General features: G+C 43.2%; 1 protein-coding gene across 1 annotated transcript in view; it reads left to right on the top strand.

Annotated features, from left to right (window-relative positions):
* PDCD10 (programmed cell death 10) overlaps positions 1-26,178 on the top strand; it is a 73,605-nt gene that overhangs the window by 31,173 nt on the left and 16,254 nt on the right. Inside the window, exons 2-3 of the mRNA XM_082251292.1 lie at positions 12,618-12,821; positions 23,353-23,406. Of these exons, the coding sequence (XP_082107418.1) occupies positions 12,726-12,821; positions 23,353-23,406 (150 nt within the window). The 5' untranslated portion in view covers positions 12,618-12,725. The remainder of the gene's footprint in view (positions 1-12,617; positions 12,822-23,352; positions 23,407-26,178) is intronic.

Raw genomic sequence — 26,178 nt, 5'->3', positions numbered from 1 at the left:
CTGGACATTATATAAAACACTAATAAAGTGGATTCTAGGATTTTAATGACGCTAAACTAGGTTCACACGGGATTCCGGGAAGGGAAGACCACACATTACAGCTAAAAGACCTACCCCACATGTTCAGTACCAGATTTGTGTCAAAAATTCTTATTTTTCAAAACTTTAAATGTACAAAATATCGGCCGATACCGATATGCAATGGCCAAAATATCGGTATCGGCAACAAGAAAACGATATTGGTCGATCCCTAGTTATAACCCTTCCTTCTCTATCCAAAAATAAATACATTTTGCCCATAGGATAACATTAAATTGGAACTATGTGTCTCTGCACACATGGGCATTTTTTATTAGCATGGGAGTTTAGAGGATGTTTTTTTTAAACTTCCTACAACCCCATTCAGGGGAGTAAATTTTGACCACAAAAAAAAAAACACTGAACGCTGTTAAACGCACCTAGACGCGTTAAGCACTTCAGCATCTATTTCAATGGCCAGAATAAATCTAGTTTTTAAACTTGCATTGGGCCAGCTTGGTTATATAGAACTGACCGTGTGTCATGTGCAGATGGCCTCTGGAGATTCACAAATTCACTGTAGTAGCCCGTTCTTCTGGAGCAACATGCCATCTTTTACTGAATGCCAGAAATCACTCGCTCCCATACCTCCACTATTTCACAAATGTCCAAGGTGGGCACTTGATACCACTCCTTCCTTCCTTTCCCCCCGCACGTTGGACTCTGTGCAAAGCAGTGTTGTAATGCACTGATGGACAATGTGTAGTACTTTTGCATGTTTCACTGGAAAAAACAAAATGCATTTTTCTTCAACGCGCTCGTTTGGTGTGATCAAGCCTTTTAGGCTCCTTTCACACACTCCGTCCGTCGGACGGAGTCCGTTTTTCTCAGCGGGGGATCCAGCCGCCGATCTCCCGCTGAGCAGCAGGAGGACAGCTGTGTCTCCGCGCTGTGTGCGGAGACACAGCTGACAGTTCCCCATACATCTCTATGGGGGAAATCGGATGTCAACGGACCGTCGGTCCGTTCTCATCCGATCCGCTGGACGGATGGAAAATAGGGTTTCCATCCGTCCAGATTTGACTGATCGGGTCGGATGTCAGCGGACATGTCTCCGCTGACATCCGATGCCCCATAGGAATGCATGGGGGGACCGTTCAGATCCGCCAAAAAAACGGACAGGCGGATCTGAACGGTCCGCCTGTGTGAAAGGGGCCTTAAGCCCCATACACACACGCAGATCGTCGTCATACAAATGTTCGTCTTTTCTCCCCGGGATGTCGGTGTCTGTTGAAAAGTGCAAAGACAGCACAAGGACAGCACAAGAATTTTGTCCGCAGACTTCAGCTGACTGCAGAAGTGATGTCATGTAATGGTTAACTTTCCCTGTTTTTTATTTTCTGAGCATGCCCAGTCTTGCAAATCTGCAGTCTGTCGGCTGATTTCTGTACTGACAGGGAACAATTGTCCGTTCTGGTGTCCGCAGACAAAAATTTTCATGTTTGCAAGAAAGACTCTTGTCCGCAGATTGTGTGCAGACATCTGTCTGAGGCACCATACTAACACGCATACAATCGGCAGATCTTTCGTCCGCCGACGTTTGTATGACGACGATCTGCGTGTGTGTACGGGGCTTTAGACAGCAATTGTTTTTGCAGTTTCCTTTGGTTGAGCCTGCTTTAATCAGCCCAGCTCCACACACCTGGCGTGAATGAGACTTTAGTACCCCCGCATACAGCCATGACTACACATGGCATATATGATCACTTGCCTTAATGTAGAACTAAAGGCAAAACTTGTTTTTTAGTTTTGAATAGAGCAAAGAGGGATTAGAATGCTTGTCAGTTTTTATTGCTGTCTGTGCCCCTGCTTAGGAAATACGCCTTATCTATTTGTCCTGTTTACCGTTATCCTTGAAAATAAAAGAAAATCACAAATTTCTGGTTGTCCCCAGAAAAGTTATAGTGGGAAAATCTTCCAAAGGGGGCACTAGTTCTGGTGACCTAGGGGATCCCCAAGTATCTCCCTTAATTTACTACCACTTCCTGGTTGGCTATAGAACAGGAAGTGAAGGGGAATCTCCACAATGGGACACATAGGGAAAAAAATCTGACAGGTTATAACCTTCCTTAGCTTGATCCAAAATGAAAAAAGTTTTGCCTATAGTTCTACTTTAACCACCTCAATACTGGGCACTTTCACCCCCTTCCTTCCCAGACCAATTTTCAGCTCTCACACTTTGAATGACAATTGCTCAGTCATTCTACACTGCACCCAAATTAAATATTTTTTATTTTGTTTACACAAATAGAGCTTTCTTTCGGTGGTATTTATTCACTACTGGGCTTTTTATTTTTTGCGATATAAGCAAAAAAATAACAGAAATTTTGAAAAAAAAAAAACAAACTATTTTCTACATTTTGTTTTAAAAGAAATCCAATAAAATCAAAATTCGTCATAAATTTAGGCCAGGATGTATTCTGCTACATGTCTTTGGTTAAAAAAAAATCCTGATAAGTGTATGATAATAGGTTTGCGTGAAAGTTTTAGAGTCTACAAGCTAGGCTACGTATCATCGAAAATTGATCAATTCTGATGTACTGACTACCTACCTCCATTTCTTGAGGCCCTAAAATGTCAGGACAGTACAAATACCCCCCAAATGACCCCTTTTTTTGTAAAGATGACAGTCCAAGGTATTTAGTAAGAGGCATAGTGAGTTTTTTGAAGTTGCACTTTTGGTTTGCCCACAATAATTGAATGAAGTTGTAATGAAGATTTTTATTTATTTTTTATTTTTTTCCCCACATAATTGTCATGTTAAGTTATTTCTTACACATGGCATAGATAAACTTGCAACTAAACCCCAAGAAAGAAAATGAAAACCTATTATTTTTTTTTTTTTTTTTTTTTTTTTTTACACAGTTGTTAATTTATACACTTTTTTTTTTTTTTTTTTTTTTTTTAACACATAGCAAAAATGACACCCCAAAATATATTCTGCTACTCCTCCTGAGTATGCCGATACCACATGTGTGAGACTTTTCCACAACCTGGTCTCGTACAGAGGCCCAACATTCAAGTAGCACCATCAGGCGTTCTAGGAGCATAAATGAGACAGTACCTATCACATTTTTGAAGGCCCTGGATCATTTTTTAGCCATGTGGACAGATGTGTCCTGATTCCTGGGACAGATGTGTGACAGATGTTGATCACGGGGATGTGGCAGATTTGCACTTTGACAGATGTGGCATATGATGTGCGCCAGGTGACTACAGATGTGATAGATGATCACTGACAGATATGGCCGATGTGCGTCAGATGATCAGACAGATGTGGCAGATGATGTGCGCCAGATTATCACGGACATATGTGGCAGATGTGTGCGCCAGATGATCAGACATATATGGCAGTTGATGTGCGCCAGATGTTCACGGACAGATGTGGCAGATGTGCGCCAGATGATCACAAACAGATGGGGCACATGTGCGACAGATGATCAGGGGGGCACATGTGCGACAGATGATCAGGGGGGCACATGTGCGACAGATGATCAGGGGGGCACATGTGCGACAGATGTTCAGGGGGGCACATGTTCACTGGGACAGGTGTGTGACAGGTGTTTTATTGTGGGAGCACTGTGTTTGGGGACACTTTTGGGGGCACTAGCACAGGGTGATCAGTGAGTAAAGAGCAGTAAAACCTCCTGTCGAGCGGTGTTGCTCTGTGCCCGGGGGACACAGGCACACCGAGATCGTGCCACTGCGTGTGCACGCTGCAGCGCGATCTCCCTCCTTCTGCAGGACGTTCCTGAATGTCCACTCAGGAGGAAGCTCCCACTCGGCCATATACTTTGACCCGGGTGGGAGGTGGTTAAAGTGGATGCAAACCCTCACATATACCCAGTGAAGTGAACAGCCTCAGATGATGCACGGAGATTAAACAAATCCTTCTACATAAGTTTTTCTTGTATATGTGCTGTCTTCAGGTAAGGTAGGGATAGGCAAATGGGCAGGTTAGAAAATGGTCTGCTCACGATCAAGCACTAGAGATATTTGCAGACTTTTGACTAAGACTGGACAAATTTTGATTCAACCATCGATCGACTTTAGTACAACTAGGGTATTTTTGGGGGGTTTTTTGGGTATAGGGGCGGAAGTTTAAATTGCAAGCGATTCTTTCCTATGTGATTGGATCCCATTAATTTTGTATGGGCTCAAATTGCACCGAAAAGGTGTAGGTGTCAGATTATCTGGAGCATTTGCATGAGTTCTCATGCAAGTACTTGGTATTGGAACAAATAATATCCGTGTCACATATATATGTGTATATATATATATATATATATATATATATATATATATATATATATATATATATATATATATATATATATATATATATAATATATTTTTTTTTTTTTTTTTTTTCATGCCAAGCATTCATATCTTTGTAGAAAGTTGGCTATGCAATCCCCTAAGGTGGTCCTGTCGGTCCAGTTTGTGACTAGCTAAACATGGACGCCTTATAACATAATAAATGTATGTGATGATTCAGTCACAATCCCTTTTTTTTTTTTTTTTCTCCTCCCCTTACTTTTACTTTTAACACTTTAAAGCGTAGTTCCGCCCAAAATTGGAACTTCCACATTAAGGACTCCTGACCCCCCCCCCCCCCCTGACATGCCACATTTTGTCATGACCTATTTTTTTTGGGGGTGGGGCGGGTACTTCGTTTTTTTACAGGTACCTGCTCCCACTTTCGCTTGGTCTGCCTAGGCGGCTTGAGCAGAAGTTGTCGTCTTCCCCCTCCCTGCAATCTTCTGGGACACGTCACATGTCCCAGAAGATTGCCCGGCCATTCAGGACGCGCAGCACAACTCGCGCATGCGCAGTGCGCACCCGGCTGTGAAGCCGCAAGCTGTCACAGCCAGGTGCCCACACTAGCAGTGCCAGAGAGAACCGAGGCTTTGGGTGGCTGTATCACTGGATCGTGGGACAAGGAAGTGTGTGTTTAAAGGTCAGCAGCTACGCTTTTTTAATAAACCTGAAAACGGTTGAAGCTCCGCTTTAAGCTGAATGTTAAGAGTTTGTGGTGATTTTTTTCTGAGTTGGCTGTCCTGTGTGAACTTCTGATGGGGCCACTTCTAATTTATTTAGACGTAATCTGTGTAGATCTAATTTATTTAGACGTAATATTTATTTTAACGGTCAATTGCGCAGTTTATTTTTCAATAAACTGACAACCATTCAGATCGTTTGGTTCCAACGATCTGTGACCAATATTTTTTGAAGTAACCTCTTGAGAACCTTCCTATTGGTTCATTTAATATTATAATTTCATTTTGGGTCCTCTCCTCCCTTTTGCCCCTATGTGTGTGGGCTGCAATCCATGCTTCAGCCCCGGATCAGGCGTACCCTGGATCAGCCTTTTGTCTCTGTGTACTAGACTGGACTCCTTTTGGATTGATGACACTGGTTAAGGTAGTGTCCACTCCATTATATTCCCTATTTTTACTTTATACCTTACACTATTACTTAAATTCAACTCCTACTCTCATTTTCAGAATAGTACTTTAATGCTCCTGATGAGTGGACGGAGGTCCACGAAACGCGTCGAGCCGACAAATCACTCAGACTACTCTATTCATATTTTTTCAATAAACTGACAACCATTCCGATTATTTTATGCAAATCCCCCTCTTAACCCCAAGATTACATACCTCAAGAAAATGAAAGTTTTATACCAAGTTGGTTTTATTTCCTATATGAATGATTCTGGTTATGCTTACCGTATTTTCCAGCGTATAAGACGACTGGGCGTATAAGACGACCCCCCTATTACAAGATCTACCGGTAATACTTATATTTAGGTTACCTTGGAGATATTATACTCGGCGTATAAGACGACCTCCCATTTTTGGGGGATTTTTTTGAGGTTCAAAAGTAGTCTTATACGCCAGAAAATACAGTATATATTCTATATCCATGTATGTTCTCTCATGTATATGACCTGTATTTGCAATCTGTACCATTATCCAGGTTTGTCATGTTAGATAAAATAAATTAGATATTTGACTATGTGTTAACCCTCTAGGGGTCCCCATTTTCTGGGTTATATGAAGTTGTTTATTTTAAAATTGTGTACCTATAAGAGAAATGGTTTCCACAATAAATATGTTATTTATTAATTATTACTTTGGACATGATATATATTTTTTGTATTTAATATTGTTTGCATCAACTATGATTGTATAGACGATCTATGACCTATAGACTCGTATATGCCATATTATCAAGCATTCTTCAACATGTATATAATGTCAGTCCTTTTATGGGTCCCCATTTTTGGAGTCGTATTAGGACATGTTTATCACACCACGTATTAAATATATACGTTTAGCTGTACTCAATTAAAGTCCCAAATTCCTCCTCTCCTTTTTACCATGGTTAAATATGAAGTCACATTTTCATACTCCCATTTCTTTGTTCCATTGAACATATTCAAATTTAACTTAAAGTGGTTGTATCCCGCCTTTTGACACTTTTTACCTACAGGTAAGCCTATAATAAGGCTTACCTGTAGGTACAAATAATATCTCCTAAACCGGCATGGTTTAGGAGATATTTGCAGTGCATGCAGCTGCTCGCGCGAGCGGCGCATGCGCTCTGAAGGTCCGGGGGGGGGGTCTTCAATTTTGTTTGCCGGGAGCTTGCCGGAAAATCACTCCCGCGCGCATGCGCGGGAGTGACGTCATCGCGGCTCCGGCCAATCATCGCGCCGAACCCGGAAGAGACGGCGAGGGATCATGGCAGCGCCCGCAGCGATGTCCGGGGGTCCGTGTCGGGGCTTCGTTCTAAGGTAAGTTACACATAATGGGCTAGTATCTGATGCATACTAGCTCATTATGCCTTTGTCTTGCAGGTTTTTTTTTTCTTGGGGTTTACAACCGCTTTAAGGCAAAACATTTTTTTTCAGTTTTGACTAGAGGGAAGGTGGATTATAACCCCTGTTAGTGTTTATTGCTGTCTGTGTTCGCATTAAGGTAATTCGCCAACTCTTATTTGTACTGTTTACCGTTGTTGAAAGTAAAAGAAAATCCGAATTTTTGGTTTGTCCCCAGAAAAGTAATAGAAAGGGATTTTTCCAATGGGGGCACTAGTTCTGGTGACTTGGGGGTCCCCCAGGGATTCTTATAATTTGTAGGGATTTCCTCTCACTTCCTGTTTGGCTATGGGACAAGAGGACTTGAAGGTAAGTCTCCCTAATGGGACAAAGAGGGAGAAAAAAACCCTACAGGTGTTAGAACCCACCCTTACTCTAAAAAAAAAAAAAAAAAAAAGTTTTGCCCATTGTTCTACTTTAAGATGTGTAAATGGATACTATGCAGGTCCAATAATCAAGTGTTCAGGGTGATGGGATGTACCAAACTTCAACACAACCCCCTGTTTGTCCAAATTAACACCGCTATAGAATTCTAAATTCTTAGAATTCTAAAATGAGTTTTTCTCTGCCTGGAAACTCCCCTCCATGTTAGCCTGTGTTCATGCACGTGTGTAATATATATATATATTAGGGATGCACCGAATATTCGGCGGCCGAACATTATTCGGCCGAAAATAGAGAAAATAGCACTTTCGGTGTTCGGCCGAATAAGTCAAAAGGCCGAATAATTTTGAGCCGAACAATGTCGGCTTCCGCCCTGACCGCTCACCTTCCTCATTGCGGCTCGCGCGTCCCGCCCCCTGCTCCTGACTGCGGCTCCTTCACACTAGGTCCACGCCCCGCCCCCTGTTCTGTAATGATCTCTGCTATGATCTCTGTAATGATCCTCTGCTATGATCTCTGAAATGATCCTATGTAGTGATCCTCTTCTATGATCTCTGTAATGATCCTCTGTAGTGATCTGCTATGGTCCTCTATTATGATCTATGTAATTGTCCTCTGCTATGATCCTCTGCAGTGACCTTCTGCTATGATCTCTGTAATAATCCTCTGCTATTATCTCTGTAGTGATCCTCTGTAGTGATCTGCTGTGGTCCTCTATTATGATCTATGTAAATGTCCTCTGCAGTAACCCTCTGCTATAATGTATGTAATGATCCTCTCATTATAACCTTCGCTCAACCTTCCTCATTGCGGCTCGCGGCTCCCTTCTCACACGCCGCCGGTGTCCTGTCCGGCCGCGAGTCCCGCCCCCTGCTCCTGACTGCGGCTCCTTCACACTAGGTCCACGCCCCGCCCCCCTGTTCGCGGCAAAATAAATGGAAAAAAACACCGTGTTCGGTATTCGGCCTTCGGCTAAGCATTTCATTATTATTCGGCTTCGGCCAAGAATTTCATTTCGGTGCATCCCTAATATATAAATAAATAAATATATATATATGAAGCCCTGGGAGATGCGGGAAGTTCCCAGTGGCCCTGCTGTGGAAATGCTGTAGTTAGCTTTCTTTTTGAGGACTTTTTTTTTCTTGTGTGTGTGTTAATATACACACACACACACACACACACACACACACACACACACTGCTCAAAAGTAAGAATTAAATCAATATCTCAAATGCAAGAACAATTTCCAAAATTTGGACAAAAATGATTATTTTTTTATAGAACATTTTATTGTTGGATCTATTTTGCTACAGTATTCTGACTGATGCAGTGCATTGCGAAAGTATTCGGCCCCCTTGAACTTTGAAGCCTGAAATGTGGCAAAAGGTCGCAAACATAAAGATATAAAACTGTAATTTTTTTGAAGAATCAACAAGTGGGACACAATCATGAAGTGGAGCAAAATTTATTGGATATTTCAAACTTTTTTAACAAAAAAACTGAAAAATTGGGTGTGCAAAATTATTCAGCCCCCTTAAGTTAATACTTTGTAGTGCCACCTTTTGCTGCGATTACAGGTGTAAGTCGCTTGGGGTATGTCTCTATCGGTTTTGCACATCGAGAGACTGAAATTTTTGTCCATTCCTCCTTGCAAAACAGCTCGAGCTCAGTGAGGTTGGATGGAGAGCGTTTGTGAACAGCAGTTTCAGTTCTTTCCACAGTATCTCAATTGGATTCAGGTCTGGACTTTGACTTGGCCATTCTAACACCTGGATATGTTTATTTGTGAACCATTCCATTGTAGATTTTGCTTTGTTTTGGATCATTGTCTTGTTGGAAGACAAATCTCCGTCCCAGTCTCGGGTCTTTTTGCAGACTCCATCAGGTTTTCTTCCAGAATGGTCCTGTATTTGGCTCCACCCATCTTCCCAGCAATTTTAACCATCTTCCCTGTCCCTGCTGAAGAAAAGCAGGCCCAAACCATGATGCTGCCTCCACCATGTTTGACAGTGGGGATGGTGTGTTCAGGGTGATGAGCTGCGTTGCTTTTATGCCAAACATAACCTTTTGCATTGTTGCCAAAAAGTTTGATTTTGTTTTCATCTGACCAGAGCAGTGTTCCTCAACCTTTTTTCAATCAAGGCGCCCTTTAAAATTATAGACAATCTCAAGGCACCTTTTAAATTTATGGACACTCCATTCTAAAATGTAAAATACTATTCTAATCGTTTTCCGTAATCGACACATGTAGGACACCCAACATTAGAGGTGATTTACTCTTCCAAAGCAAATACACTTTTGCAAACTAGTACCAACTAGTATTCCAATGTTTCTCCTTTCCCTCAGTTTCTCTCCATCACTCAGCTAACGTGACCCCAGATCAAGCAAGGATGCTGTGCAGGCGATCATCACCCTTCTTATCAACACTGATGACATCACAGGTTGTTAGAACGCCGGTGGCTGAAAAGTTGAAATGGTGCACAATAAAAACCTGTGGCTTTGTGTATCTAAAAGGCAGGCTTGATCCACCTACTGGCTTGTATACATTTTTGGAAATTTTTTAGGCATTTTGCCAGGGCACCCCTGAAGAAACCTCAAGGCACCCTGGTTGAAAAAGGCTGGACTAGAGAACTTCTTCCACATGTTTGGTGTGTCTCCCAGGTGGCTTGTGGCAAACTTTAAAGGACACTTTTTATAGATATCTTTAAGAAATGGCTTTCTTCTTGCCACTCTTCCATAAAGGCCAGATTTGTGCAGTATACGACTGATTGTTGTCCTATGGACCGAGTCTCCCACCTCAGCTGTAGATCTCTGCAGTTCACTTCAACACCTCCTAGATGTTAGTTCTCCTGTTTGAAACACCTTCAGGTTTAATCCGCTCAGAAGAAAGGAAAAGCTCAAATAGTGTATCAATCTCAAAACCATATAGTCTTATTGTGTAAAAAAAAAAAAAAATGCCAAAAACACTCACAAAGTGCATCAAAATCATAAATGTAAAATGGTGCAGGGAGTCCCACCACCATTCTCACTCCGCTGTCACCTTACTGAATGGACCTATTGCTTGAAATGGGTCAAGTGCGCCTTTCCCCCTTTTTAAGGGGGGTTAGATCCAGGCCACCACTGCTCACCATGATCATCTCTGACAGGAATTGTTTCCAGGGTCACACAACCTCCAGTGCTCCTGCACTCAGAAATCAAAAGGGGGATAAAATTTGTGATACGGTTTTTGAAAAAAAATAAATAAATAAATAAAAAAACTTTTATTTAAATCCAAAAATATTAAACACACTTTCAAAGAGTGCACGAACAACCCCGCACCACCTTTAAAAGCACTCTGGTATGTATTGACTTGAATTGCATCTAGCTTTCCTATTAACTTTCCATTTGCTACTTAATGTACTACATTGCAGACTATGCTGATGCTTGATGAATGAGTTTCAGTTCACATTGGTGTGATGTAGGAACCTTGCAAATCCACTGCGGGTTCCCGCATCGCTCCTGACTCGCAGGCAGTTCACACTGCCATATGTGAACTACTGGCAACGTCAGTACAAAGTTAATGAAGCCCCCAGATTAGTTCACATATTGCAGTGCGACCTGTCAATTCGGACAGGAATCTTATCGCATAGGTGTGAATACCCATGCGATTTGATTCTGGTGCGGAACAAAAAAGGGTCCTGCACAACTGTGGTCCGAATGCGATGCAAAATCGGCCATACAATATTTATGGTTGAATTAGCGTTGCAATGTGATTTGCAGTGCTGTGCAAATCACATGCGATGTCTGGCATCGATATAGTGTGAACCGGCACTCAAGGAGGATCATATTTAATGATAATTTTATTACTAAGAGTCTAAAGTACAAGGAGACGTTTTTAACCACCAACATTTTTCAAGAAAGGGTTTTTGCTTTTCGCCCAGTATTTGTACTTTGGCTTCTTTCTGTAGACTCGGACAACCAGTTTTTAAAGATCCTTTTATGTGCCAGAATGCTGATCCTCTGTTCAGCCCCATGTATGTGGTTTTTATAGTTTTTTGTTTTGAAGCTACATCTAAGAGGAGGGAATCCTAGCAGTGGGTACTGAGGCTTTGTGTCTATTTGCTTCACTGCTTTACCAGTGAAGCTGTGAATGGAGAAGTACTGATCACTCCAGTAGTTGCCCATCACCTCCTCTAAATGCTGCTCCTAATCCCTTTGCCTAATAAGTGATATAGATATAAGCTAGCCATGCTAAGATAAGATAACCATGCTGTTAGATTTTGCTTATTCAGCCTGTGTGCCATACACGGTGGATGGAGGAAACTGTACTAGCTTCACGCCTTCCTAAATACCTGAACTGTGATTTCATCTGATAGTAACAGTCAATGTTTAGCTGGCATTTTTCCACCTGGATCCTTTAATTTTAATTCCAGTCAATTTGGCTTAAGTTCTCATTCACACTCGCTCAAAATACTGACGCTTATATAACACGCCTATAGCATTAATGTGCGTTAAAAGGTGCAGTTGATAAGCATTAAAACCGCTCCCCTAAACGCATTATGCCCGTTTGCAGCGTGGTTGGCAAGTGTTTTTGGCTTGCTAAAACCGCACCACAAATGCCTACAGTAGTTGGTTGCTAGCGGCAGGCCTGGAAGCCAGCCACTGGGTCCATAACAACCAATGAGTTGTCAAGTCGTAGTTAATTTGCAGAAGTAGAAGCAGTGTGGTAGATTGCTTTAAAAAAGGCCTGGAATCTTTCCTGAATGTACATAATATAATTGAAAGAGGTTGTAAACACATTTTTTTTTTTGCAACCTGAAAGAGAAACGCATAATGAGCTAGTATGCACCGCATACGTCTTCCGGGATCGCGGCATCCGGCCATCTGATTGCCTGGAGCCGCAGTGACGTCACTCCCGCGCGCGGGAGCCGACGGTCACGGCACGGGGCTCTGAAGGAACGGCACCAGCAGCCGTTCCCTCAGAGCGGATGCGCCAGTGACATCACTGGCTGCATATAAGGTAAATATCTCCTAAACGGTACATGTTTAGGAGATATTTACAGTACCTATAGGTAAGCCTTATCATAGGCTTACCTATAGGTAAAAGTTGCAGAGGAGAGTTTACTTCCTCTTGAATACTAACATTTTATAGGTAAAGTTGATCCAGGGAATATCCGATTGCCTCTTTTCCCCTGCTGTTCTTTTTTTGAGGACTAACTATAACTATATGTGTTGCATGATTGCACAATTACCATAAGTAATTAACAGTGATTTGTTTCTCCTTTCATAGGGTAACATTGAACCATTTCTTACATTGGAAGAACCACCAGATCGAGCACACTGAATGAGGAGTTACTTGCTTCCATAGCATCATATTCTAACAGCCTGGTCTCTTTGAATGAGGATGACAATGGAAGAGATGAAGAATGAATCAGAGACCACTTCCATGGTTTCCATGCCCCTATATGCGGTTATGTATCCAGTCTTTAATGAGGTTGGTATTCTCTTTAATTTACAAGTCTGTAAAATGGTCAGACAGGAGCCTAATCCTGACCACACAAAAATTGCACTCTGATTGGGCCATTAAGTTGGCCATAGATTAATTTAGGGGGGGAGGAGTTTTGGCTGATCCACAAAAAAAAATATTGAACCAATTTCCCTAACACATTAAAGGTGGATGTAGGAAACCTCCCACTGCGTGATTGTATTCTGGTTGTGGGTCTCCTCCACTGCCAGAATACACTGATCAGTGCTGCAGCCCATTGGTTGCTAGTGCTGGTTGAGTGAAAATATACGGACAATCCTGTTCAAGAGGAGTCTATCATTAGATCAGCTCCTCTCGAACAAGAGCGGCATTACATGAATAGAGATTCGGCCAGTTCCAGCTAAACCAGCCAAATATGTAATCCAGGGCTCGACAAAAACCAGGCGCCAGGTCACAATGGCGACTGGAAATCGCGTCTTGGCGACTGGGTTATGCCACAGCACTGGTCAGCATCCTCCCATGTGGCCCACCTGGGGGTGCGAGGACTAGCGTCGGGCTGTCCGATAATTTAGGCCGCCGCTTTGCAGCCTGCTGGAGCGGGATACACGCGCCTATGTGAGAACCAGCACCTTCTGGTGGATGGTGCTGTTATGAGCACTGCTTGCTCTCACTGCCTGCCCACCTCCGACCTCCACTTTCCAGGTTTACAGCCGGGCTTGATCAGTCACCCTTTCCTTACTGCCGCTGAGTGGTCGGGGAGTGCTGTCTATTAGTGCTACCTCGTCTGTGCCTATCAGTTCCACCCCATCTGTGCTGTCAGCCCATCAGCGCAGCCTCATTAGTGCCACTGATCAGTGCTTATCGGGACAAGCCTCAGCATCGCCGATCAGTGCAGCCTCATCAGTGTCATCTGCCAGTGCCTCCTGTTGGTGCCACCTCATCAGTTCCTATCAGCGCAGCCTCATCAGTGCCACCATTTTTTTTATTTACTTCGCACCAGGTGTGAGAGCAATTCTTATTGCCTGACACCCCTGACATGCAATGCACTTCTGGGCGCTGGGCAGCGGTTTTAAAAAATCGTCTCCTAACTTTTTTTTAGCTGGCTCCTAGATACTAAGCAAATTTGTTAAGCCCTGATGTGACCTGTGTATGGCAAGCTTTACACTCTGTAGTTACTGAATCTAAAAAAGGTTGCATTCTCTGATTTGTAGAGTATAAAGTTTAACATGGACTTGGCTTAGGATACAGGGCATCCAGAAAGTATTCAGTGCTTCACTTTTTCAACATTTTGTTATGCTACAACCTTGTTCAAAAATGGATTCAATTTATTTTTCTCATCAAAATTCTACAAACAATACCCCATAATGACAACCTGATGGAAATCTGAAGTCTTTGCAAATTTATTAAAAATAGACAAAATAAATTTCATGTACATAAGTATTCGCAGCCTTTGCTCAAGACTTTGTTGAAGCACCTTTGGCACCAATTACAGCCTTAAGTCTTTTTGAGTATGATGCTACAAGATTGGCACACCTATTTTTGGCCAGTTTCACCCATTCTTCTTCGTAGGACCTCTCAAGCTACATCAGGTTGGATCGCGTGCGTCAGTGCACAGGTCCAGATTTTCATCAGGGATGTCTCTGTACATTGATGCATTTATTTTTTCCTCGATCCTGACTAGTCTCCCAGTTCATGCTGCTGAAAAAAATCCCCACAGCATGATGCTGCCACCACCATTCTTCACTGTAGGCATGTATTGGACAGGTGATGAGCAGTGCATGGTTTTCTCCAGACATGACGCTTGCCTCTCACGCGAAAGAGTTCAGTCTTTGTTTTATCAGACCAGAGAATTTTGGCAAACTCCAGGCGGACTTTCATGTGCCTTTTTACTGAGAAGTAGCTTCCGTCTGGCCATTCTACCATACAGGCCTGATTGGTGGAGTGCTGCAGAGATGGTTGTTCTGGAAGGTTTCCTCCCTCCACAGAGGAGCGCTGGAGCTCTGTCAGAGTGACCTTTGGGTTCTTGGTCACCTCCCTGACTACGTTCCTTCTCCCCCGAATACTCAGTTTGACTTGGCGGCCCGCTCTAGCAGGAGTTCTGGTAGTTCCAAACCTCTCCCATTTACGGATGATGGAGGCCATTGTGCTCATTGGGACCTTCAATGCTGCAGGCATTTTTATTTTCCCTTCTCTAGTTCTCTGCCTTAATAGAGTCCTGGCTCTTGAGGTCGACAGACAATTCCTTGGATTTCATGACTTAATTTGTGCTCTGACATGCACTGTCAACGATGGGACCTTTTTAGAGACAGGTGTGTGCCTTTCCAAATCATGTCCAATCAACTGAATTTACCACAGGTAGAAACATCTCAAAGATGATCAGTGGACACAGAATGCACTGGAGCTCAATTTTGAGTGTCACTGCAAAGGCTGTGAATACTTATGTGATTTTTTTTTTCCCATGTTTTTTTTTTCTCCATGTTTTTAATAAAAAAAAAATATATATATATTTGCAAAGGTTTCAGACAAACTTCTTTCACATTGTCATTGTGGGATATTGTTTGTAGAATTTTGAGGAAAATAATGAATTGAATCCATTTAAGAATAAATCAGCAACATAACAAAATGTGGAAAAAGTGAAGTGCTGTAAATGCTTTCCGCATGCACTGTATATATACTATCCTTTACCAATGTGTAAGGCTGCATTCACATATCAGCGTATTGATCGTGGGCAGAATCGCCGCAATTCCGCCCGCGATCCGGAAATCATTGCAAATCACGGGACGCCTGTGCGTTGCCCGTGATTTGCAATAGCACCCCAAATGCTGTGCGATGTTGCCGCGATTTCCGCCTGCCGAATCGCGGTAACATCGCGCAAAAAAAATTGCGGGATGCATTACGCTCCAAAAAAGTACAAGAGCTTCTTTGGAGGGTAATGCGTCCCACGTTTTGTTTTTTTTATACTGAATCTCCCTGCAGCAGTCCCAGGAATACAGAGAAGTGAGGTGAGCCGAAGGAACTTGGGCTGTGCAGAGCCCTTCGTGCATCTATACAGAATGTGGTTTTGTTTTGTGTGTGTTTTTTTTTTTTTGTTTTTTTTTTCTCAGTTGGAGAGATTTTACATCTCATGCTGATGGGAAGACTCAGTGAGCCTTTCATATTACTCAGGACTACAGTAATCCAAAGGGTGTTACTTTTGGGGTGTGTGTTTATTTTTTGAACACTACCTATGCTGCAAATAGGTTGGCATAAGTTAGTGAGAGCATTACTGCCAGTGTCTTTGTTTTCTCTGTTGGTCATTCTTTGAAATGTTGCTCTACTACTCATGGGATGACACATACCAGTAACAGCTCAATTAGGGTGAGGTCAGTATGGGTGAGGTCAGTATGGGTATAGTTAAACTATTTACACACTTCCTGATTTGTAAAAAAAATATACATTGTTCATGTTCTTGGTTAAAAAAAAAAAAAATACTGAAAGGAAAGGTTTGTAATGTTCTATATCTGTGGTCCCTATATAGTTTACAGTTTATGTAGAATTAGTGTATACCTCTTTTCAGACTAATGTTAGGCTGGCCCATACATTATACAGTTTTTTCTTACAATTTTCTTTAGATTTACCTTCAACTATGTAGTACAAAGGCCTGCCTTATAGGATACATTTTAAAAGTGAATTGAGCATGTATGACCAGCCTTATTTACTCAACCTCTGTGCCCACTTATAAGCAGAAAGACAGCAAGTACCTCCTAAAGTGTGTCCTATTGTCAAGTGACCACAAATGTATTTTGTGTTTCAAGTTTTACCAAACCATACTCCCCCATTCATGTCACGATTTAACATTATACACCCATATTTAGGGTGTAACCTGAAACATGGTTACTTTCCTCAGCACCTCCTATTCATGGGGATCTGTGAATGGAAGGCTAAAGCCTCATACACACAATCAGATTATCGGACCAATTTTCATCCCTTTTTTGTTGCATGCTGGTTCTTGTATCGAAAGTGAAAAGGTTACGGTCATATGAAAATTCTCATACGGCAGAATTTACCTTCAGAAGCGATGTATTGTGTTGAATTGTAGTGCAGGAACTACTTTGAAGTCGGTGCAACTTCAAAACGCACTGATATGAATGGGGCTCATTGAAAATAATGCAAAACTACTTGTCATGCGATTTTGCGGTCCAAAATAGCGGGACAAGTCGCACTAGGGTGAAAGGGGCCTAACTAAGCCAGTCGGAGGAAGCCTTGTTTTCATTCATAAAATACAAAGCTTCATCTAAATGGCTGAGCAGCGTTCCAGCTAGTCTAGATTCAGTTTTGGGGTAGAACGTCCCTGTACTGCTGTGGTAAAACAATGCTGTATATTGTATGTAGCTAATGCTGCAAACCATTTATACAGAGCTCCCAGCTGACGCATTTGTTAGTAAATGAAAAGTTTGGACCAGCTTGGTCCAAGCAAACTATTTAACCACTCCTATACAGTGCACTTTCACCCCTTTCCTGCCTAGGCCAATTTTCAGCCTTCAGTGCTCTCGCAGTTTGAATGACAATTGCGCGATCATGCTACACTGTACCCATATGAAATTTTTATCATTTTTTTCACACAAATGGAGATTTCTTTTGGTGGTATTTAATCACTGATCGGTTTATTTCTTACGAAAAAAAGACAGAAAATTTTGAAGAAAAAAAAAAGTTTTTCTTTTCTGCAAGTAAATTTTTGAAAAAAAAAGTTTTCTCCTTCACTGATGTGCGCTGATGGGCACTGATAGGCTGCACTGATGAGGTGGCACTAATGAGGAGGTACTAATATGCCGCACGGATAGGTGGCAGTGATGATCACTGATGGGCACAGAGGCGGCACTGATGGACACTGGGCAGCACCATCAGTGCCCATAGTGCTGCCAGTCAGTGCCTAGATGAGCAGGCACTGATTGGCACTTGATTTCACTTTTGTGTAATCGTCCTGATTACATGTCTTTGTCTCCCCTATGTGGAGGAGTCGCTGATCGGCTCTCCTCGGCTCGCACTCTGACTGTGATTGGACACAGCCGATCACATGGGTAAAGAGTCATGTCATTGACTACCGAAATCGGGGCTGCGCCGTGTCCTAGCTATACGGCGCGGCCACGATCGCCGCTCTGCGGGAGAGGCAGTTTTGGTGCGCTGTCATATGACTGCGTCACAGAACAATGGATGCACCGCTCCACCATCCTTTGACGGCAGGCGGTTAGCAAGTGGTTAAGTCATGGTAAACCTTGAGTTCAGCTTTTTTGGGTTTACATGCATAAACTTTTCCTAAGAGAAACATGGAGACTGCCATTGCTGGCTTCTTCTGTAAATGCTAGTTATCTGGCTTATGTTGACATTCTGGCTTCAATAATCTGACCCATAAGCATGTAGATGTCTTTATTTTGACTTCCCTTGTTCTTGTCAAACTAGTGTTTGCAGAACAAGATCCTCAGTGATGGCCCCATTATTTCTCTGTGGCGATGGTAATAAGCCTGTACTCAAGGCAGCTGGCTACATGTAAAGTGAAATAGTTATGTGCCATCTTGCCTGGCAAAAGGCTTGTACTTTTTGTTTTGGCCTGTCTTGTCTGCATTGCCAGGTTTGTTGACATGTGTTTTCTTTAATGCAGAATGCTTGCACAGAGAGAATATGGAGATTCTGCTAGAAATGGCTGCCCTATTTTATGGCTTCAATATTTATTGACATGAAACAAGTATGCAGATCAGGAGTTCTGACTACACTGGTTGCATGCTTTCTTTGAGATAGTAATTCAGTGCTGAAGCCAGGTAAAGGATGGCTCCCATGAAGCTGTACATGAATGCAGACCCACTGATTCCCCATGATTAAGTTCTGAGAGGTGGAGGTAAATGCATTGAGGCCTTGCAGGAGCCCAGGCTGAGACAACCATTCATTCCAATTCCAGTGGGTCTGCATTGACGTGTGGCTTCATGGAATCCTTCCTTTGTTCAACAGTTGTTTGGAGCCGAGACTAAAGCCCCCCGTACACACGCACAGATTGTTGGCCGTAAATTGTCGGCCAACGTCCGGCTGATTGTAGGCTTGTTAGTATGATGCTTCCGACGGCCAACTGCAAATTTTCAGCCGAAAAAAATCTGGTGTGCATGCTATAAAATTTTTGTTGGCCAACAACAGAACGGCCGATTGTTCCTCCAGTCAGTACAGATTTCGGCAGACAAAATCAGATGAGCAAGACTGGGCATGCTCAGAGAAGAAAAAACACACGGAAAGTCAACCATCACATGACATCACCTCTGAAGTTGGTTTTTGTTGGCCAACAAAAGTCCAGTGCAAGTCTAGAGCACATTTCAACCAACAAACACTGGACAAAAGACGGCGGATTGGTCGGCCAACAATCTGTGCGTGTGTACGAGGCTTTACGCCTTCCCTGGCCTGCACTTAGTGGTGGGCAAAGGATTGCTTTCCCATGTAGCCTGAGCGGCGCACATTCACACTGAAGACACATAACTAGCATCTTTGGAAGGTCAACAATGTTCAGGTTTAATTTTTCTCAAGTTTTTCTTTATTAGCTTGATACTGGTCTGCCTTTCAGGTCCGCTCTTTGGCTAATGAAGGTGCCTTAACTTGTGCACACACACGATCCAGGCCAAAAAATAGCTTGCTCTGTTTAATGCCTTGTTAATGCAGGCAGTAAAAAAGGGCAGTTCCAACAGGACAAGTGGATGGGATCGTGGCAAATTTAACTTTGCTTATTGAGCTTGAAAGGGGCACCTTCTATCGAACCTGCCCATTGATGTTGATGGCACACGCTGCAACCGCGAACCAGAATCTTACCACGCCAATGTTTGTTTCCTCCATGCTTCACACTCAACTTTTTCCAGGGTTCAGACATTTGGATGTACTGGCCACACTTTTGTGGATTAGAACGGCACCATCCTTCTGTCTCTTCCTCCACTATTAAATGGTGTCTGTGGTGGGGAATATGTACCTTCCTAGTCTTCAGGTTACAGTAAACATGGTGGCATCCATGTGGTGATTCAAGCTCCTTTTTACTCAGGAGTATAAACCTAGAACCTGAATCTGTGGTTAACGTGTCAGTTGTTACATTTCAGTTTACAGGGAATAGGTTTGTGTTCCATTAAAAATGGATGTCTGTTATGCTTCTTTAAACGGTGACCTCTTTTCTACAAAAGCTGCTTGCTATTCTGCTTTCCACTGATTATACACACTTCACATTTGTGAAGAGCAGCTTTCATGTTCATATATGAACAGAGGAGAAATTCCGATGTATCAGGTGTAAGTGTACGCATGTATTTGACTGCTTAATTTATCTATGTAGACAAATGAATTCTTTCTCCAGTCTATAACATAAGAGGACAGAAGCTTTAACATTGGTCTCAGCCATCCCTTACCTAATAAATAGGTTGATGCAATAAAGCAATGGCACAACAATATAGAAAAACTTGCTGCTGGTGAATGGGTGATTGTATGGCCATGGTTTAAAGAGAATCTATCATTTGAAAGACCCACGTAAAATGATCAATTACCAGATAAGCACTTTGCTTTCCCACCGTGGATCCTATCATCCCAAGATAAAGGCTATTTGTAGAAGAGATGAATCCTAACCTTTTACAGCAAGACCCTTCTTCAAGGCTTGTAATCTACAAGGGTTTAGGCACTATACAAATGTTTCCACTCATGTAGCATTTCCTATAAACAGAGAGCCACAATCTTCTCTTATGATCTGTGCTTAGGGAAAGAAAAAAGCTTTTCTTTTTTTCTCTCCTGCATTATACAGATCATTCTGCTTTGCTTTTGCTTTTCCTTTTTTATAGCTTTTTCTGATGTGATAAATTTGATTTATGAGCACCGTGGGAGTGTAAGAGGACAAAAGGCTGTGTGTAAAATTATAGCTTCAATTTGTGCAGTGTCTCCAACTTGAATCAATCAGAGATTTGGCTTTAGAAAAGACCATTGTATTATTTTTGGGCAGCTGGTAAACAGACTGCTCCGTAATGCTTGTGCATCTGTACGGAACCCTCTCCAATAGGAGATCATTTAGACACATTGCTTTTGGCAGATTGTTTTGTGCTTACATACCAAAACATGCAGATGCTGCAGAATCAGATGTAGATATTTTCTCTGATGTCATATAGAAGATGCTGGCTGCTTGTTCACCTGCTATAAGTCTTATGGTGCAGTTCTCTACGTGATGCTGCATACTTTCCATACTGCGCTTTGTAGAATGGGCAAGGCACTGCAAGCTTTGCAGATGTGAAAGCTTTTATTGCTCTGATCTGCTAACCCTTGAAATCTCAAATTCACCTCTTTGAGCTGCAATGCAGTGTTTTGGGTTTGCAGTAGAAAAATAGATTGCAATGTATGAAACATTTAAGGTAGCTGTTTTTTGATTGAAAAAATTGGATATTGTTTTAAAGTATGGAGTTTTTAAACTGCTAAATAAAATAGTTAATTTTGACCACCTTTACTGCAATTTAAAGGACAGGCATGCATTCTAGTGCCTAATGCCCTAAAAAAATTAAATTAAAAAAAAAAAAAAAAAACAGGTACGAACACCATCACTTATATCCTGTCTTGACTAGGAGTTGAAACCCAGATTACAGAAATGGCACTGTAAGAAAGTGAAGGCACAGCATAGTGAGCATAGTGATTCAGTCCAGTGGTTGCCAACCTTTCGCACCACATGGATTACTAAACCCACAATTTTGAATTTCCCAGACCATGAAAATGAATTTACATCACAATGTTGCCTTATATACACAATGCTCCAGCTCTCTGCCCACTTCTGCACAGCCCCCCAAGGCCAACCTGGACTCTGCACCACACTGCTGTCTTACACAGACTGATTGGATCTCTCCTCCTTTTCCAGCAATGTGCTTGAGGTCTCTGCTCCATCCCACAGTCTGTGAGAGCAGCGCTTCCTTTGGAGGTTCCCTCCTTCACCTCCCGCTCTTTGCACTACTCCGGGCGCTTCCTTCTTCACAGGAGCTGGAACTACAGAGGAGACCTCTGGTATCAATATGCGCTGATAGTATTGACTGTCAGAAAGCATTGAGAACACTGGAAATACCCTTGGGCGGTATACATCCACTACAATGTTGATTTGTGGCAGCACCTCTGGGGTCCACGGACCACTGGTTGGCAACCTCTGATTCAGTCAGCCACTGTAGAGTGCACTTGTAGCATCTAATCTTTTTAACTGTAATTAAGACAGGTATTTATATGACCATATTTGAGTTTGTAGCCAGCCTTGAGCCTTGTGTATGGGATGACCTCACAACTGGACAGAAGAATGCACCATTATAACCGTTTCAAAGGGGAGTTTTTGCTCATTACAAATGTAAATGTTCATTGGTAATCTAAGCGGAGTTTTCTAACTGAAGCAAGAAGTTTATTCTAAAGTGGTCCCTTATTGAGACCTTAGGGCCAGGTAGCCCATATCGGCCAGGAATGTGTTCACGCTTGTTAAAGCGGAGTTCCACCCAAAAGTGGAACTTCCGCTCATTTGCCCCCCCCCCCCCCCCCCAAAAAAGGCTTTTCCAAACTTTGGTACATGTTTCGCGTGCATGCGCTTTGTCAAGTTGTAGTCACGGCAACCAGAAGCTTGCGTTCCATGTTCCACATCCGGTCAGCGTTCCATCTGTACTTCGGTCGTCACTTCCGGTGGCGCAGCCAAGGGGACACTTCCGGCATCAGCGCCAGGTCCGGTGTACAGCCTGTGTTGCGGCCGCACACAGTATCTGCACGGTTACACCTGCCCACATTGGTGTTTCCTCGGACCCCCCGGATTCCATCTCCTCTACTACCCCCGGCTTTGGGCCATCCTGCTCCGTGATTCCCAAGTGATGCCGAAGATTTTCAGGACCGGTTTGTATTTAACCCCTATCATTATTAAACTTCCATGATACCCTTTTGCCAACACTTACTTTAGTGTCTTGACTTATGGGACATGGCTATTTATTACACTGTAGCGCGCCATCCCTCCTTCCAGCAAACGCTACCATGTATGTTAACTACTTCAATCTTGGAGTCCTATTTTGCACAAAGTAGATAGCAGGTAAACCCAGGTGCTATAAACCACAAAGAAAAGTATGTCTGAGCATAAAAATGTAAAAGTATAAACTTAGGTGCCACACTGTAGGATGTGTGTTTTTGCCTCCCTGATGGACAGCTACAACCTATTTTGGTATTGGGAAAAGGTGCTCCTCTTCTCATGCAGTATTCTGTGTCTGAGTGACCTAATCTCAGAGGCTGTAATAAGTTCTAGGTAAATGCAGGCTTTTAAAAATAACTTGTATCTGATCTTTGTGGGGACGTAGGTTTATATTTGTGTGGCTGACTGGCCTAGTGGTTTATGATCAATGTTACAACGAATTGGGCCAAGTTATGCATGCATTTATGTAAACTTGTAGTACAGAGAAATGATAGATGATGTAATAAACTTTTAACTGGCACATACATTGCTATGGAAAAATGATATAAAAAAAAATGCATTAGATGACATTGTGTAATTTGTTTTATCTCTCTCACGCAGTTAGAACATGTAAACCTTTCAGCAGCTCAGACTCTCCGGGCAGCATTTATAAAGGTAAGGATGGCCTTGATTTGGAACTTTTTAGAATATTTTCTACTATGTGGTAATGCACATTTATGTTTAGCCATGTCCTCAACTGTTTAATGACAATGGAAAAATAGTAATTGCAGATCTAATATCAAGCATTCTTTACAGGGGTACATGTTCTTTATTGTACGTAACAAGACACAGGATTGGGTAATTTTTAGACTAATAAGATATTCTCCACCTCTAGGCTATTAGATACTGGCAAAGAGCAGAGCTCAAACCCAGCTCTGCATAGCCCTTCCCACTCCCAGCATACCTTAGGTGATGGACCTGTTCCTCTTTACTGAGGAAAATGGTTGCTACTATACCCTGGAGGCTTCCCTCAGACGCGCTCATCCAGAATAGTTGTCTCTCTGTAAGACTTGAGGGACTGTACCCAGGAGGCAGAAGGCCAGGGTTGGCATATCTGCTAATAGCACTGGATACTCTGGGAGAGCTCTCACCTTAGCACTGAGTGGCATCATGTTGTAGAGCTTGTATAGTGTTGCACAGGTCATGGTGTTCACATCCTAATGCCCCCTGTGTTGGTATGCCTGCCAGAGGCAAAGGTTGGGCCAGGCCGCTGAACCTTTTAAACTCTGCTGCAGAAGAGGTCTGACCAGTAAGTTCTCTGCTATCTGAAAAGTTCTGAGTTCTGCTGCTCTTGGGCACAGAAGAGCAGCAGCCACAGATGGTGCTGTTTTTGACCTGTTCTTGTTTGATTAGGTGCCATTTTTTCACCTTGGGTGCTATTTTATTCCTTCTGTGAAAAGGCTGCGACGTTGGAGGATGGGGCTTCATTGAGCACACCTATACAGCGCGTGCATTCATATCTTGGCACTCGAACACTACACCGGCCTGGGCGCCACTGAAAAGGCTCCCTACTATGACATGCAGGTGACAACAGCATGGGCTCTCACAGCGCACTGATGGCTATTGGCTTAAAGTGATGTTCCAAGAGTTCTGCTAGCACTGACCCCTTGTCAATTCTGAAATCTTTTTCCGCTTCAAACATACTTGGCTCTTGTACTTCTCGATCTCCAAAGCAATTTTACTGTTGTTGTTGTTAGTATTCTGTGGCATTTGTGGTGCAAGGGCTTTGCCTGTTCGCCCTTGCTGCCAGGTTTTCTGGTGACTTTCCTCTTTACCTTACAGCTTTCAGAGGAAGGGGAGCAGGTATTGGTGGGGGAAAAGGCACAGTCTGCCTGAGAACTTTTCCTCTCAGGAGGCCGAGCGAACTGCTAGCATCTTTCTGACCCTTACCTTCTCCCTTGGGAGTCTATACTGACGTGGTTTATAACAACTTGCAGCAACCAGTACAGACCTTTACCCAAGGTCACTAGTTTGGGGTCTATGTAAGCTCCAAGACCACCTCCTCCAAAAGCTTTTCTGTGCTTTCTTTTTTAGAAGGTTCTGTAGGAGAACAGTTGGCTAAGCTGAAGATCACCTTTTTTGGGATCTTAGAAAACCCATAAGCTTTCTCTTACGTCCTCCGACAGTCGCCGCCACCTCTAAGTCATCACTGTTGGATATTGACTTCCCATCCGCAGGAGTAGCTAGGCATATAGACTTAGTCAAAAGACAAAAGGCATTAGCATATACACACCCATGGGGGCTGTCCCATCTGGTCAATACCCCCCCCCTGCATCACCACTCCCAACTCCGTTTTAATCTGCCTAGCGTCGGGAGTAGTCGGGCTTCCCTTGTGCTGGGGCTTCAGTCTCAGCCTTCCTAACCTTTTATTTGATTTTCTTTGAAAATGTCAGTTTTTTTTCTTACTTTACTAGCTGTTTATTTTGTCAGCTTCTAGTGTTAGTCTTCTCGTGCGGTGCTGGGATTCGGACTGACCGCCCTGGTTCCCCAGGGCAGAAAGGTCAGATGGACCCCCAGCCCGCCATTGAGCGTTCAGCTATGGTTCGCCCTGGCATTACGAACGACCCATCCCTGTTCGCTGCAGGGATGCACCCGTGAGGTGGCTACCTCACAGGACACATCTGCGGTGCTGCAGTGTCATGTCCCTGGCTCACGGCACTCCCTGTCAGGTGAGGACAGCGGTTTTCCGTGCATAGAGGCTTCCCACGTCATCTGGTACAGGTAAGTACTTTGGGGCCTCTGTCTGGGGTGGCAGTCTGTGTTGCTGTGTGTCCCCCATGTCTGTGCCTGTGTGACTCCCTGATGCGGTCCCTGCAGGGATCACTTGTGCAGTTTTCTGTATGTGTGGGGGTCCCCTTCCCTGTGTCACTTCGGTGCATTGTTGGGGGTGCAGACTTTGTGTGGCGACCGCAGCGGAGTGAACTCGCGCGGTCCGCCATCTTTGATTTGGACAGGCATGGTCAGCCTCTCTGTGGGCGATACTGCATGCTGTTTTGGCGTCATCCGCCGCCATTTTGGTGGGTGTAGAACGATCGGTCCGGCCGCATGTTCGGCAGCTATTTTCTTGAAGCCTCCAATGCAATCCTATGGGGCAGCCATTGTCCCTAAGACTGAAAGTCTTTAAGTTCAGCCTACTTCAGCAGTACTTCCTTTCCATATGCAGCAGGACATCGGTGGCAACACTCTGCGGGCTCTGCAGGTTATCGCTCTCAATATTCCTCTGTATTATCGCTTCTGGCTCAGTTTTCTCTCTCCTTTTGGGGTCTTTGTTACTGTAGCTGTAGCGGTGGGCTGCGCATTCCGCATCGATTTAAAAGGGGCAGTACACATTTATTGCACGTTTTTTTTTTTTTTTTTCCTGTGAACTTTTGGAGCAATGGATTCTCA

Source organism: Pelophylax lessonae (assembly GCF_965119305.1).
Source record: "Pelophylax lessonae genome assembly, chromosome: 3".
Lineage (NCBI taxonomy): Eukaryota > Metazoa > Chordata > Amphibia > Anura > Ranidae > Pelophylax > Pelophylax lessonae.
This window is presented reverse-complemented; position numbering and strand designations above follow the sequence as displayed.